The following is a 13,737-nucleotide window of genomic DNA, read 5'->3' as shown; positions in this document are numbered from 1 at the left end:
ATGTCCTTTTTGCAGTGGGGTGCCCAAAACTGAACACAGAACTTGAGGTGCGGCCTCACCAGTGCCGAGTACAGGGGGACGATCACTTCCCTGGTCCTGCTGGCCACACTATTCCTGATACAAAAATTTTCTTGGAGGGGTTCTGTCCCGCTTGCAGCACTGTGCTTCACTTACAAGTAGACTCACCACTGCCAGGGTAGTTCAAGGCATCTGCTGATACAGCAAGTGCTTTGGGGCACACATAACTCCTCTCACAAAGATGGTCCAGTTTGCTTTACTAGGGCTGCTTACATTGGAAAAGTAATTGTGTTTTAGCATGGAGCCATACATACGTGTATAAAATGTGTGTTTCTGCTGTGAATTTGTGAGGAGGTTTTAGTAAAGTGTTTCAATATTAGCTGGGATATTTAGATGCATCTTTTATTAAAGTTACTGTAATGGAAATTTTTTATCGAAATCCCTTTAGGTAATTTTAGAAGTTACAAGAACTATATAAAAAAACTCACACTTTCATGCAGCACCCTGATGCCTGTTGTGCTGTCTTAATTGCCAAAGTATTTTTTGCCACTTAATATCAAAGCATTCTGGTTTAGTGTCTTACATTAAGACAGCAGGAGTCTGTTGAAGAACTACAACTCTCTCTTGGAGCTACAACTACCACTTCTGCCAGTTCCTTCATCCTTGTTCTAGTAAAACTGTCATTGCTTTAAGCATTCTGGAGAGAGAAGAACATTCTGGGGGAAAAACAAACAAACAAAAAACTAGCACAATTTAAATTTTAGATTTATGTTATTTTTCTTTAAGCACTTCAGAATAAAAATTACTGGGCTCAAATAAACTAAGCTAATATGCATTCCTGCAAACCATAGTGATTCCCCCCACCATCAGAGTAGCCAAGAGTGTGAAGAGTGCAAAAGGATATGCTAAGGGACATTACTGAAAGATAGTTGGCAGCTCACCTTTTGCCACTAAATTTGCTTGATCTTCTGTCCCTGTGAATCCCAGCCCATTGCTAGGCACAGTGCACCACAGCACTACCTCCCTCTCTCCTTTCTCAACCTCTCAGCATGCTGTTTGTACCGTGGTGAGCAGGCAGGGAAGTCAGCATTGCTCTTCCTGGCTGAAGTAGAAGAGGAAGGGGATCTTTGCATTCATTTCATCTCTTCTGCAGAACCAGTTGTCATCTGCTCCCCATTAGTGTTCCTTGGCTCTGAATCTAATAAGCACATCTGCAGAGAAGCCAAACAGATAACTGCAGACATGAAAATATTTCCAGCAAGACATGGCAGTCATAAAATTGCTCCGTGTGAATTACTAACCTTCTTTTGATGACGACATAAAAACAGCTACAGGCTAACTGTAATCTGTGCTGTATATTATGATAGCAAATGCGATTATTTTATTACAGTGCACTGAAAAAGTTTGAAGCTAACCATTACAATTTCCTGGTCCTTCTGCAATGTTGACTATATGAGTTAATTTTTTACTAGAGTAATTTTCTCTTTTTCCAAAGCTACCACTCAAAGTTCACAGAGGGATAATTTGTAGTTACATCTCTTGCACAATGATATACAGGACAGAGAGGGTTCTGTAAATCATGGTTCCTAATAAGATCTCTAGATCTGGGTGACCTGTTCACAATTTGCTGAATCGTGCTTTTCTGGTGGGGAACTGGTTGCTGAACTGTCGTCCGAACTATCTAGAGGCAGTGATTTAGAGAAGGAGGCAAACTTTCATTTGAGGGTATTCCCTTCCCACTAGCCCTTTCCTGCTGTAAAGGAATCAGAGTTTTCCTTGTGGACTTCCCAGGGGGGAACAGACAAGCAGATGTGCCCACACTAAAGTTTTGTTTTTCCATTGCCAGAGACCCACAAGAGTGCTTCACTGGCACATCCATGACACCAGCCCACCCTGAAATTGTTCTGGCCTGCTAGGTGTCATGTCAGGCTTACTGCTGCTGGAGAACAAAAATGCCCAGTTAACTCAAAGGCAGACACAGATTCATATGCAGTAAGAGACAATCTGAGATCTTTCTTCATAGCTTTGCAAGCCATAAGTATTGAAGAACTCATAACCTTAGCATTGTGGTTTTCAGGCTTGACAGCGAAGAGAAGATACATGTAAGGGAGTTCACAAAGTGAGCGCAGTAAGACGTAGGCTATTTATCATTCTTTTTCCCTTCAAAATAAAAGGTGCATGGTGAAGACATTGTATATATATATTATATTTAACTGAGTATAATAAAGGAAAAGAAATGGAAAAGCAAGTATATAGATGTCTTTTCTAGGATCCTACTAGTGACCCTTGCCACGAGTATAGTTCACCTTTTGGGAAACAATCTCCCTGGCACTGCTGGAAATTAAGTAGCAAGATTACTGTGCTTAGAGGGGCTTTCAGTAAAATATGTTGGGAATTCCAGGAGGGACCATCTAGGAAAACTGCTAGGCCTGTGATTTTCTTCTTGAACAACTCCAAAGAATTAGCCACAGATGTTTTGTTTATTGCAATTTTCATACTTACTTTTATATATACAGATGCTTTCCTCACACTAGGTGTGGAATTTAAGCAAAGATATTTGTTTATTTGTACATAACCCCAAGAACAAATGCTAACAGACTCTGCTTGCCTCTAGCAACTAGCAATAATAATATCTCGTGCACCATGTAAGTCCTCTAGAGTAGCTAACACAGCTCTTTCCTCCTTGCCCATCCTTTCCTGGAACATGGGAAAGAAACACTGCAGGATGGGAAGATCACATGCAGGAGCTGGTTCCATGTGAACAAATGATGTCGCATGATGTCACTTCATCCTGCCTTGGCAGCGCAGATGAGGCAGTCCAAAGAGATGCCAGCAAAGACATGAGAAGCCAGGACAAGGGTTGTGGGTGACAGATGGTGCAGAAAAGGTGCTGTCTTCCAGGAGTAGAGTCCAGCAACTGTGCCTGACCTTTCAAGTGTGCTGATCCTCGTGCTTTTTGTTCTGCAGTCATGTTCCTTGTTTCCCCAGCTGAAGAATATGAGTACTGTGTACTGTTGTTATCTTCTGTTACTTCCAACAAGTTCTTCACCTTCTTATTTAACTTATGTCTTCTTTCCAAGCGAGAATATCCAGGTTTCGGTTGGATCTATTTTAAGGTGAATTAATTAACCAGCATAATAATACATTCCTGTTTTTAATTATTTAATTTGTTTTATTCTAACCTCATTATAAAGTATATTTAACAAAGCCAGTAATAAGCATTTCTTCCTCCCCCACTATCCTTCCTACTTTCATTGCAGGGAAACTTACCTCCTGATTATCGGATAAGTCTGATTGATATTGGTTTGGTGATAGAGTACCTGATGGGAGGAGCATATCGCTGTAATTACACCCGAAAAAGGTTCAGAACACTGTACCACAATTTATTTGGGCCCAAGCGGGTAAGAAGCAAGTTATTTGCCACCTGTGTGACTGTACCCACTGGCAGGGATTACCATAGCTTCTTAGGTAGTTCTAGGCTGGGGGGATCCACATGCACACATTATTCAGTCTACAGATTCATTTTCATTACTTACATAGCAGCTATTTTACCACAATCCAGCCAATGATACAAACTATATTTTTTATTGATTTAATGAAAAAATTATTGGGTTCTGCTGCCCTGGTGAAACCAGGACATAAAATAGTCTCCTCTGGCTCTAAAATCTGTACTTATGAGTATCCACAGCTTTTGAAAGACAAGTCTTTTGACTTGTCAAGAATACCATGGGGCATCTGAGTTAGATGTGAAAAAACTTGTGTTTTGTTAGACACATTTCCTACCTCATGGCTCATCTTCTTGGCTGTGGCCTAAAGATATCAAGGCAAAGAAACCCATAACTCAAAATTGGCTTCATTGGCTGAATGTGGCTGCAGCAGAGTCAGAGGGCTCATGGCAAAAACACCATTCAGTATTTTTGTGGTTTTCATGTTTGATAGATTACAATACTGTGAATCCAAAGTAAGTTTACTACCTTTCTAAAGCATAAAAGATACTTACTGTCATTCATAAAGCCACCAGCCGAATCCAGCATGAAGAGAAATCTGCTCAATTGCTCCCAGTAAGATTTGTACTTCTTTCTTTGCCTATTTTTACCTCAAATTTTCATTTCCTGTCTCAGTTCAGATTTTCACAATACACACCACTGAATATTGTTCTAAGTGGCTATAAAGAGCACACAGCTCTGTGAAACAGTTACAGCCAAACAGAAGAAATGGGTTAGTTTGTTTCCCTACATTTTCATTCTTCACTTCTGAGAGGAAAGGTAGTAATTGTAGCTGCTGGAAGACACTTCCTGCCCTTAGTCACTCCATCAAGAAAAGCATTTGATTAGCCATTTCACAGGTACTGAACCAACATACAGAGCAGCTCCACAGCAGTCAATAAAAGCATGCCAAGGGAATGGCCAAAATACTGATGTACTCCAGAGAAATCCATTCATGTTTTAGCAGTAATTCCTCTCTCTTTTCCACTAGAACAGCCCCCAGCCAGCTGTAATTTGTACCTGAATCCAAATATCTGTCTTCTGTTGTGTGTTTTGGTGACATAGGGTCAAACTCAAGGTTGAATTAAATATATATATGTATTATTTATGTATATATATAATATTATATTACATTACATATATATTATCTATATTATATGATATATTGTCTATTATATACTGTATGTTGTATGTTATAAATCACATGTTACACGCTTACACATGTATGTATGTATACACATACAGTTGTAATTTTTCATCACCCTTCTGGGAGAAATAACATTTTTCTAACTTTTTTCTACAGCCAAAAGCCCTGAAACTGTTGGGAATGGAGGTAGGTGACCTGTGATAAATCTTTATGTCTTTTTCTTTGACAAATACAGGCTATATCAAGATAATGTTTAAATTCACAGTAATGAAGGCACCAATAGTTGCTTTCAAGTTTTGTATCAGAAATGCACCACGCAAATTGTATTTTTCATCCAGGTAACTTATTTACACAAGGGTCAGATTAAGAAACATTTCTTAATAAAACTCAGGTGGATAGACAAGAGAAAATAAGGCTCTGCACCTTCTATGCATCATTTTTCTTTTCATGAAGATTAAACAAAATGTTTCAGTCTGTCTGGTCAAGCAGAATTTCAATCAGATGACTATATAACTTTAAAATGTGTTCAGAGAAATGAAGCAGTTGCAGAGAATGATGCAGAAATCTTTACGTGGGCCAAATTTCTATCATCAGTTTTGTTGACACTTTTGGCAACCCCGATGCTTCAAGAAGATAGTAGTGTTTTCTTGTTTGTTTATTGTATACAGAAATTTTCATTTTGCTGTGTGCAGATGCAGCACAGAATAGGTCAGCTCATGTGATAAAAGCAGTAGGCAAAAATGGGAAAGAAACTAAAGGTGGTAGAAATGGGAAAGAGCTGGAGAAAGAAGCGATAAACATGGAAGGCAAAGGCAGAATGGGAGTGAGGAAAGGAGATTCCTACTCTTGTGAGAAGATACAGGGAGAAAACACAAGAATAAGTAGGGAGGGAGCCTTCAGTAGACCAGAACATCCCCTGAATATGTACTTTCTGGAGGTGGAAAGAAGTGGATATATTACATATTATATGATGTATTTGGAAGGAACTCTTATCTTTATGTTAATGGTGGCTTTTCCAAAATGGTTCTGGATATTGTGTGATTGTGCTCTGTATTCCTAGGGAGAAATAACAGTTCAGAGTGATAGTCCAAAGCTCTTTTTCTCTGTGTTTAGGTATGGGGGTATTACTGACTTCTTAATTGCAATGCATGGACAAATATTTTTCATCATTTTCCTGTGTTAAATATTTTGTCAAAAAAAAGTTGAAGAGGCTGGCCTGCAGAGAATGTATTTGACATCTCAGGTACTGACTCCAAAGCATTGTGTAAATTGATTCAGTTCCTTCATTGATGAAAAAAATATCTCTACAATTCTCACAGGATGATGTCCCTTTGCGTCGAGGGAGGAAAACAACAAAAAAAAGAGAAGAAGAAGTTGATATTGACTTGGATGACCCTGAGATCAATCATTTCCCCTTCCCATTCCATGAGCTGATGGTGTGGGCTGTGCTGATGAAGCGTCAGAAGATGGCCCTCTTCTTTTGGCAGCATGGGGAAGAAGCTATGGCTAAAGCACTGGTGGCCTGTAAACTCTGCAAAGCCATGGCCCACGAAGCATCAGAAAATGACATGGTGGATGATATATCCCAAGAGCTGAATCATAATTCCAGGTGAATTTTCTTTATGTACAGTTTCCTGGGTTAAAAAAAAAAGGGCGGGGGGGGGGGGGAGGCTGCTGAACCTGCCTGAAATTTGCCTATCTGTACCTTGCTTTCATTTCTAACTTGTAGGGAAAATGCAGTCCCTATAGAGAAAGTCTAAATGGCTTTTAAACAATCTGTCTGCCAGAGAAGCAGAGTTTCTAGCAGTATAACTTCTGAAATGAGAAAGTGTCAAGAAGGCAATGAAATATCTGTATTGTCTATGTGTTCTCCCTGAAGCCTCAAGAGTCAGGCTGCAACCTTCTTCTGTGCTTTTTCAAGACACTCTGTTCATCCCAAGCAGAACAATTGTTGAAACCCTTACAAACATGATATTCGAGCAGAAGTGTTAACTAACCAAAAGGTCATGCTTAAATGAGCAAGCCAAGATACTAGATCCCATAATAATCTCTCCTGATGTTAAAAATCTGAGACACAGAACTTAAAAAGGGGTATTGGACACTCTTTTTTTCCAGGAGACTATACCATGAAGCCATGGGCAAACTGCACATAAGCAATCCTCTAAGCTGCAGATAACCAGAGGATTTCAGCTAGAAAATGTCAGGGAGGTGGGCAGGCAGGTGGGAGCAGACAGCTGGTAGGTGTGGGTGCTCATCACTGCTAAGTCAGGGCACTTACTTATGTGCCTACCATTAGCTACTCACACTTTAAAATGTGGGTTTCCATGTGTACAGTCAACATCACGATTTGCATGATGGAAGGTGATACCCCCTTTGCAGAGCTGTCAGTTGCAGAGGGGTGTTTTCTGCAGCAGGCTGCTCGGGCTAATGGGAATGAACGAATGTCCCTCTGTTGCAGGGACTTTGGCCAGTTGGCGGTGGAGCTGTTGGACCAGTCATACAAGCAGGACGAGCAACTGGCAATGAAACTGCTGACCTATGAGCTGAAGAACTGGAGCAACGCCACATGCCTGCAGCTCGCAGTGGCAGCCAAGCACAGGGACTTCATTGCTCACACTTGCAGCCAAATGCTCCTCACAGACATGTGGATGGGTCGTCTCCGGATGCGCAAAAATTCTGGCCTGAAGGTCGGCATTGTTTTAAAATAAAATTAACAGTCACAGAAGGTCTAATAGATGGTGGTGGGGCTCACATCAAATCAGTAATAACTGCCTCAATTAAGCATATTTCAGGTGCTTGTTTGTAATGACATTAGGCAGGGCATATTCTTCCTGTGTTCAGGTTTTCAGCAGGGAGCTTATCACAAACCCAAGTCCAAAGCACATTACTTAGTTTTTTCATCATCTTTCTCAAAGCCCCCTTCGGCATCACATTAAGAATTAAGCCAGGAGGTTAGTATGTCACCCTGCCTGGATACTTGAGGAGTTAGTCAAGTTTTTTTAAAGATAAATAAAGTAAAAGGATGTGTAAGTGAATTAACCACCAGTGAAAGGTGCTGATCCGACGACCTTCTCCAGAACAGGCCAAAGCAAGCAGTACAAATTTTCTTGCAATCCCCTGCCCATCTTTCTGATGACTGACTTGAAGGGACTACCTTAGAGGATCTAGAGGATAATTCAATTTTCAAAGCTTTACTTCCACAGTTAGCAAAATTGCTAACAGAGCAAAGTGAATTCTGGGAGATCAGCTTGTGTCCATGTGCTGGCATCTTTCACCTTCACCAAGGTACTCACCAGTCTGTACCTAACCAGAAACTGCCTCTTCCTCGCAGATGACTGAGAAATATTTTCAGTGAAGGGGTTGTCCCTCCTGCATTAATCATGTGTGTGAAAAGTGGTAATTTCTCAGCTGTTTTGCTGTGTGACAAGACATTTGGTAATGGTGAGAATGCTTATGAGTACATGCATCATTATCGTACTGGGTCTAATCCAGTGACAGTGATGAATGGGAATGAGCGGCTGATAGCATTCTCATCATCCTCCTGCAGGAGCTGTGCATAAATATTGTTCTGCTTACAGACAGAAAGCATTCTCACATTTGGAGACATCTTTACTACCTATTTTTCTGACTTGACTCACAGGTCCATTGCCCTTCAGAGGGACCCCTTGTTCACTGCTTGGCTTTGCAGATATTCAGCCTGGGTAGGCGGTGATCAGTGCAGCAACTCATTTCCCACTGCGTGCTTTCTTGTCTGCAGCATGCATCTCTTAAGCCATAAAATAGACCTTTCTTTCACAATGAATAACTGAAGGTAACAGACTGTTTCCTTTCAGCTTCTTGTAACATCAGGGCTTCACAAGGATCCTGTACTCAGTTTCTAGTCCGTGTTTTATTTCACTGAAGCTCATTAGCAGGGCCTTTTCAAAGCTAAAGCAGACCTCAAGCTACATGAGGAAAAGGCAGCATGGCAAAGAAATGAATTTGCAAGTGTGAGTCATGGATTATTTCCCATGAAAAATTTTGTCCCGTTAAAACAAGCAAATGGCAAGAAGGCTCTTTAGAGTCTCGTTGGGGGTGTATAGCACCAATGGAAGAAGGAGAAGCAATTATTAATCCCGCCTGATCTTAAAAATAGCCTCTCTGGGAATCCAGGTCTGCCTGTAATCCCCTCTCCCTGGCCACATCTTTTTGTGACATGCCGAGTGCAGGAGCAGTGCAGGAAGCCTGGTGCTCAGCTCTTCCGAGGCTGGGTACAGTGTTCATACATGCTAACTGCTCCTAATTGTGGTGCTTTGAGTGGTTTCAACAACACACATGCTGTCTGTTGATATGAAGAGTGCAAGCAGTCACCCAACCTGACCTGCCAAGAAGCTAACTATCTGGTTTCACTGTCATTTAGGGAGAGATTTATAACAAAATCATTTTCCATGAAAGTACAGCGAAATGAGGAAAACCTATTGTGCTTGTGAATACAGAAGGGCTGCTTCTTTTTGTATTATTATATCTCTTCAGTTATACTAGTGATTTAAGCCCAAGCGTTGTTCATTGCGTATATCCACACAACGTATTTTTTATGGTTTCTGCACTCCCATATCATAAGAGAGGGAAGGCAGAAAAGAAAGAGCTGGCATTAACATGCTCATTACACGGCTGCCAGGTTACTGAAGCAAAATCTAAGGGGACTGCATAGCTAACCATATCAGCATTTGTTATTGCTGGCTTTGCCTTATCTCCTCAGATCCACACACACACCTTGACTACCTGTGTGCATTAAGTATGGACACAGCTTGAGACCTATTAACCCTCTCTGTAAAAATTAATACTGCTTGTGTGTCATTTACACTGATATTGTCTATTATGTAAAATGCAGAAATTTGCAGGTCTAAGGTCTGAACATCCCCGTGGTCCCACCTTATGTTATATTTTGTAAATATATTCTGGTATGTAACAGATTTGATGAGCAAGCAGGTAAAATATTCAAGAGGGTCCATTAGCCATAGCACTCACAGCAATGCTAATAGAAGTTACATGCTTTGTTTCACTGTGGAGCTCTGAAAACATTACCCCAAGTGACAAACACTCTATTGTCATAGAAACTCACATGCATGTGTGTCTTTATTTTCCTAAATGGCCCAAGGGAGTTGTTCCATTTGATACTAAGTAATCATCATGATTGTAATCTGTTTACTGTGATGATTATTGTTGTCATTATTATTGCTTTAGGTAATTCTAGGGATTCTACTTCCTCCTTCAATCCTCAGCTTGGAGTTCAAGAACAAAGATGATATGCCTTACATGTCCCAGGCCAATGAGATTCACCTTCAAGAGAAGGAGCCAGAGGAACCAGAGAAACCAGTGAAAGAAAAAGAGGAGGAGGACATGGAACTCACTGTAAGTGCCAACAATAAACCACCAGCCTCAGTGCTGTCAATTTGTTTTGCCACCTCTGTGGGCATTGCAGGCTGTCTGATGGCTAAATTTAGCAGATGATAGGATACCACTCTTAACACTCCGCTCTCCTCAATGGGGCTCAAACCAGACAAGTTGGCATCATTGTGTCTCAATGTTGCAGCAGTGCATGGTGATGCTGAAGCATCATGTTGTGATGTAATATCCTCGTGTTTTGATTGAATTTGATGCCATGCTGTCCGAAATAAATTAATGAGATTTCGGAATTGAGGGCACTCAGCCATGACAGATGAGTGGGCCTCTCTGGTAGAAAAGAAGCTCAATAAGTCTTCCTTTGGGTGGAAATGCCCAAAGATTCATAGAAACTAGAGATTATGTTTTTTCTTTTGGGTAACTTCATTTGAGGGCAAGTAAGTGTGCAAACAGGCAAGAAAAATTATGAAAACATTTTTCAAAATTCTTTATGAATTTGTGGTCATTGCCGCTCACACATACACACATGCAATTTTTAATCCACTCAAGATATTAGCAAGCAGCTGGATGGCTCAGGCCTTACCAAGAGCTTCTGCAGCTCAGCAGAACTGTGTAAGGAAGGACTTGTCTGTATTAGTAACATAGCCTTAGAGGAATAATTTGCACCACAAAGAGAATCAAATAGCTAAAGCTCTGGAAACAATACAAATCACCTGCTTCCAGTCTCTTGTTCTCTGACTTGTTTGACACTTTTTAATTTGGGCAGTTACCATATGAGCTATCAGACCTGCCTTAGCTTAGTTTGGTTTGCTTTGATTTGGGTTTGATTGTGGTGTCTTTGAAAGGCTTAACACTCAACCCCGGTTGGTCAAGGTCAGGATGGAGGCAAAGAAGTAAAAGGGATTTTCCTGGTTAATTTAAAAAAAAAAAAAAAACAAACCTGCCCAAAACCAACAAAAACCAAAAAAACCAGACTGTTTCCCACAGGCAAACAGCAGGAGCTGCCCACAGGACCCCGTCTGCAGGCAGGCAGAAGGACCTGCCTACAGGACCCAATATGCAGGCAAGCCGAAGGAGCAGCCCACAAGACCCACCTACAGGACCCGTTTGCAGGCAAGAACCTGGCCGTTGGGAAGGACCAGAAGCCAGAATAGCAGCAATGGGCCATTCTCCGCTCATTAGCTATTAATTGCAATTTACTTTCCTTGGCTTCTGATCCACTTATGAAGTGCCTATTCAAATCAAATAAGCACTTTGCAAACTGCCTTTTTCTTGGCGATGGGGAGAAATTTGGGGAGGAAGTAATTTCCGTCTCTCTGCAGTTATCCCAGCTCCTGGTTTCTTGTCTACAATACTGTGTTTCCTTTTTACCTTCTGACTTCTGCTACAAGGAAGTGATGTGTGAACTGGATCTGCTTTTCCAGAAGAGTCTTAGGTGTTCCCTCCCTTTTCCCTTCCATGTGTTGACAGTCCTATTGCTCTTCCCTGTCATTGACTCTGCCCTTAACTCCTTCAAATTTGATGCATCATTCTAAGTGAAGTTTCAGACACTTACAGCTTTTTTTATAAAACAACTGTTTCTGTGGAGTCCAGAAAGTTTAGAAATATCTTTAGTACACTACTGCTGACCTAATATTTCTGCATATAATCTATACTGGGCTTTAGGACTTCTAACACAGCTTCTTCACTTAGGTGCCCTTCAGTGGTGAGGAGACATGATTTGCTAGCAAAGAGACCTTTGCATATATTTCTGTGGTTAGATGCCATAGCCAGTTATATTTAGTCACTTTCAGGCACCATGTCAGGGAGAGTGTTCCTATATGACATGTTTTAAATATAAGAAAATATTTTAGATTGAAGTTTTGCATTGTTCCAGCCTCAGTAAAATGGTCTGGCATAAGTTAGGGCAAGTCTCTTCTCCACAGATTAGAGGATGCCTGCAAGACTGTTTGGAAAGTGCCTTTGTGAAGTTTGCCTTTAGCCACACTTAAGGATACCTTATTCATAGTTTATTAAGATTAATAATTGATCATGATGTGATATCACAAATGTTTAATCAATTGTTCAATAGATCAGTCACTCACCCTAACCACAGCTCATGACTATTGTATTCAGAATGACCTGCACATTTTTCTCCACGTTTTTTTTTCCTTTCAGAACAAATAAATAGGGGGAGGTTGTGATTACTACAGTTTTACTTTATATTTTTACTTTATATATTTACTTAATTGGCACATGAATCTTTAAAATATTTTCAAAACTTTTCCATGGTTTGGGTTTCTGAGCTTTGTTGAGCTTAAAGCTTAAACAAACAAAAATTATGAACTATAAATCATTTTGGTCACTTCAGAAGTCCATTTCTGGCAAATAATGTATCATCCAATCTGCCTAAGTCTATTTCTAATCACTCCCAATTAATACTTCTCAAGTCTCTGTATTCCTATAATATTACACCCACATGCATTTTTATAAAAGTACTGCTAAGATAAAGAGTTCACATCTAGTCACGGTCTGTTTACGGATTTCTAATGAAGTCTTTTGTGTCCTGCACTGCTAAACCCAGGTGACTAATGATAGGCCAAAAAGAGTCAGTTTCTTCCTCTGGACTGCACTTGTGCAGAGTGGGTGAGGTACAGGGCCACAGTGATTTTTGTGCTATTTTACACCTCATTTGCACAGAATAATGTGATCACACAGACTACAGCAACAGTGAAGTAAGTCTCTGCAAGGGTGCATCTGTATGTGAGTATGTATTTATTTTATGCTCCTCTCAAAGGATCTGGTGGGTAGCTGAACATTTGCATATACTATAAAGATGTAGTGTTTATTCACTGTAAACTACTTGTTGCTGACACCTGCTTTTAACTGTATAACAGATACTTGAGAGTGCTGGGCACACATTTCTTCAACATCTAGACGCTAGGCAACCGACTTTCCTTATAGCAGCTACTCTCAAAATACTGCTTTCCTCACCACTCCCTCAGCAACACAGAATTTACCATAATTTATGCATTGAGCTGCCAGTCATTAATCCTGCATATTAAACATAGACAGGTAGAAGGGCACTAAAACCTAAAGGCCAGGGACAGTTTGTTTTTGTACAATGTCCTGACCTGGGCCTTAATTAGTTCCTGAGGTTTTCATCAGTCAGTAACCACAGCAGTTTACCCTCCTCCCAAAAGAACACTGATTCTGGAGCATTCTTATCCCTTATTCAGTGCCTTATTCTTTGGTATTAGAGTTCCCCAGTAAATGGTCTTATTTCAGAACACAGAATAACTCATTGAAGTCCTTTAGAAGATGTTTCAGTTGTTGTTTTGCTCATTTTGTTCTGATTTTCCACATCAAATAGGAAGTTTGGACTTCCATGGGCATCACTAAGAGTTTGAATCAGGACTTTTCAGGAGCAGCAAAGATAGTTGTGTTGGCCTCTGGGCTCACATTATCTCATCTGTAGTAGGTATGTTTAGCCTTTTCTCCGTGGCAAGAACTAACCAAATATCATATCACTAAAAATACAGTTCTTAAGATGGGAAAGGTTGAAGAGCAGTGTCGTGCCCCTGGCCCATCTCACCCACCCTGCTAGGGGACGGTACTCACAGCATGTCGCATCCAAGCAGCAAGGTTCCCCTTCAGCTTGGCTGGAAAAAGCCAGCGGGAGACACTGCTGGCAGTCACGAAGCAGAAGTTCTGGCCCTCTCCATA

General features: G+C 40.7%; 1 protein-coding gene across 4 annotated transcripts in view; it reads left to right on the top strand.

The window, feature by feature from the left end:
* Nucleotides 1-13,737, top strand: part of TRPM3 (transient receptor potential cation channel subfamily M member 3) — a 424,445-nt gene that overhangs the window by 365,304 nt on the left and 45,404 nt on the right. For 2 of the 4 annotated variants that reach the window (XM_075739534.1, XM_075739537.1), the window contains exons 13-18: nt 3,099-3,134; nt 3,279-3,419; nt 4,807-4,836; nt 5,970-6,259; nt 7,109-7,337; nt 9,874-10,041. In XM_075739534.1, coding sequence (XP_075595649.1) covers nt 3,099-3,134; nt 3,279-3,419; nt 4,807-4,836; nt 5,970-6,259; nt 7,109-7,337; nt 9,874-10,041 — 894 coding nt within the window. The remainder of the gene's footprint in view (nt 1-3,098; nt 3,135-3,278; nt 3,420-4,806; nt 4,837-5,969; nt 6,260-7,108; nt 7,338-9,873; nt 10,042-13,737) is intronic. The other 2 variants (XM_075739535.1, XM_075739538.1) reach the window with 1 other exon arrangement.

This window comes from Balearica regulorum, chromosome Z (genome assembly GCF_011004875.1).
Source record: "Balearica regulorum gibbericeps isolate bBalReg1 chromosome Z, bBalReg1.pri, whole genome shotgun sequence".
NCBI lineage: Eukaryota > Metazoa > Chordata > Aves > Gruiformes > Gruidae > Balearica > Balearica regulorum.
This window is presented reverse-complemented; position numbering and strand designations above follow the sequence as displayed.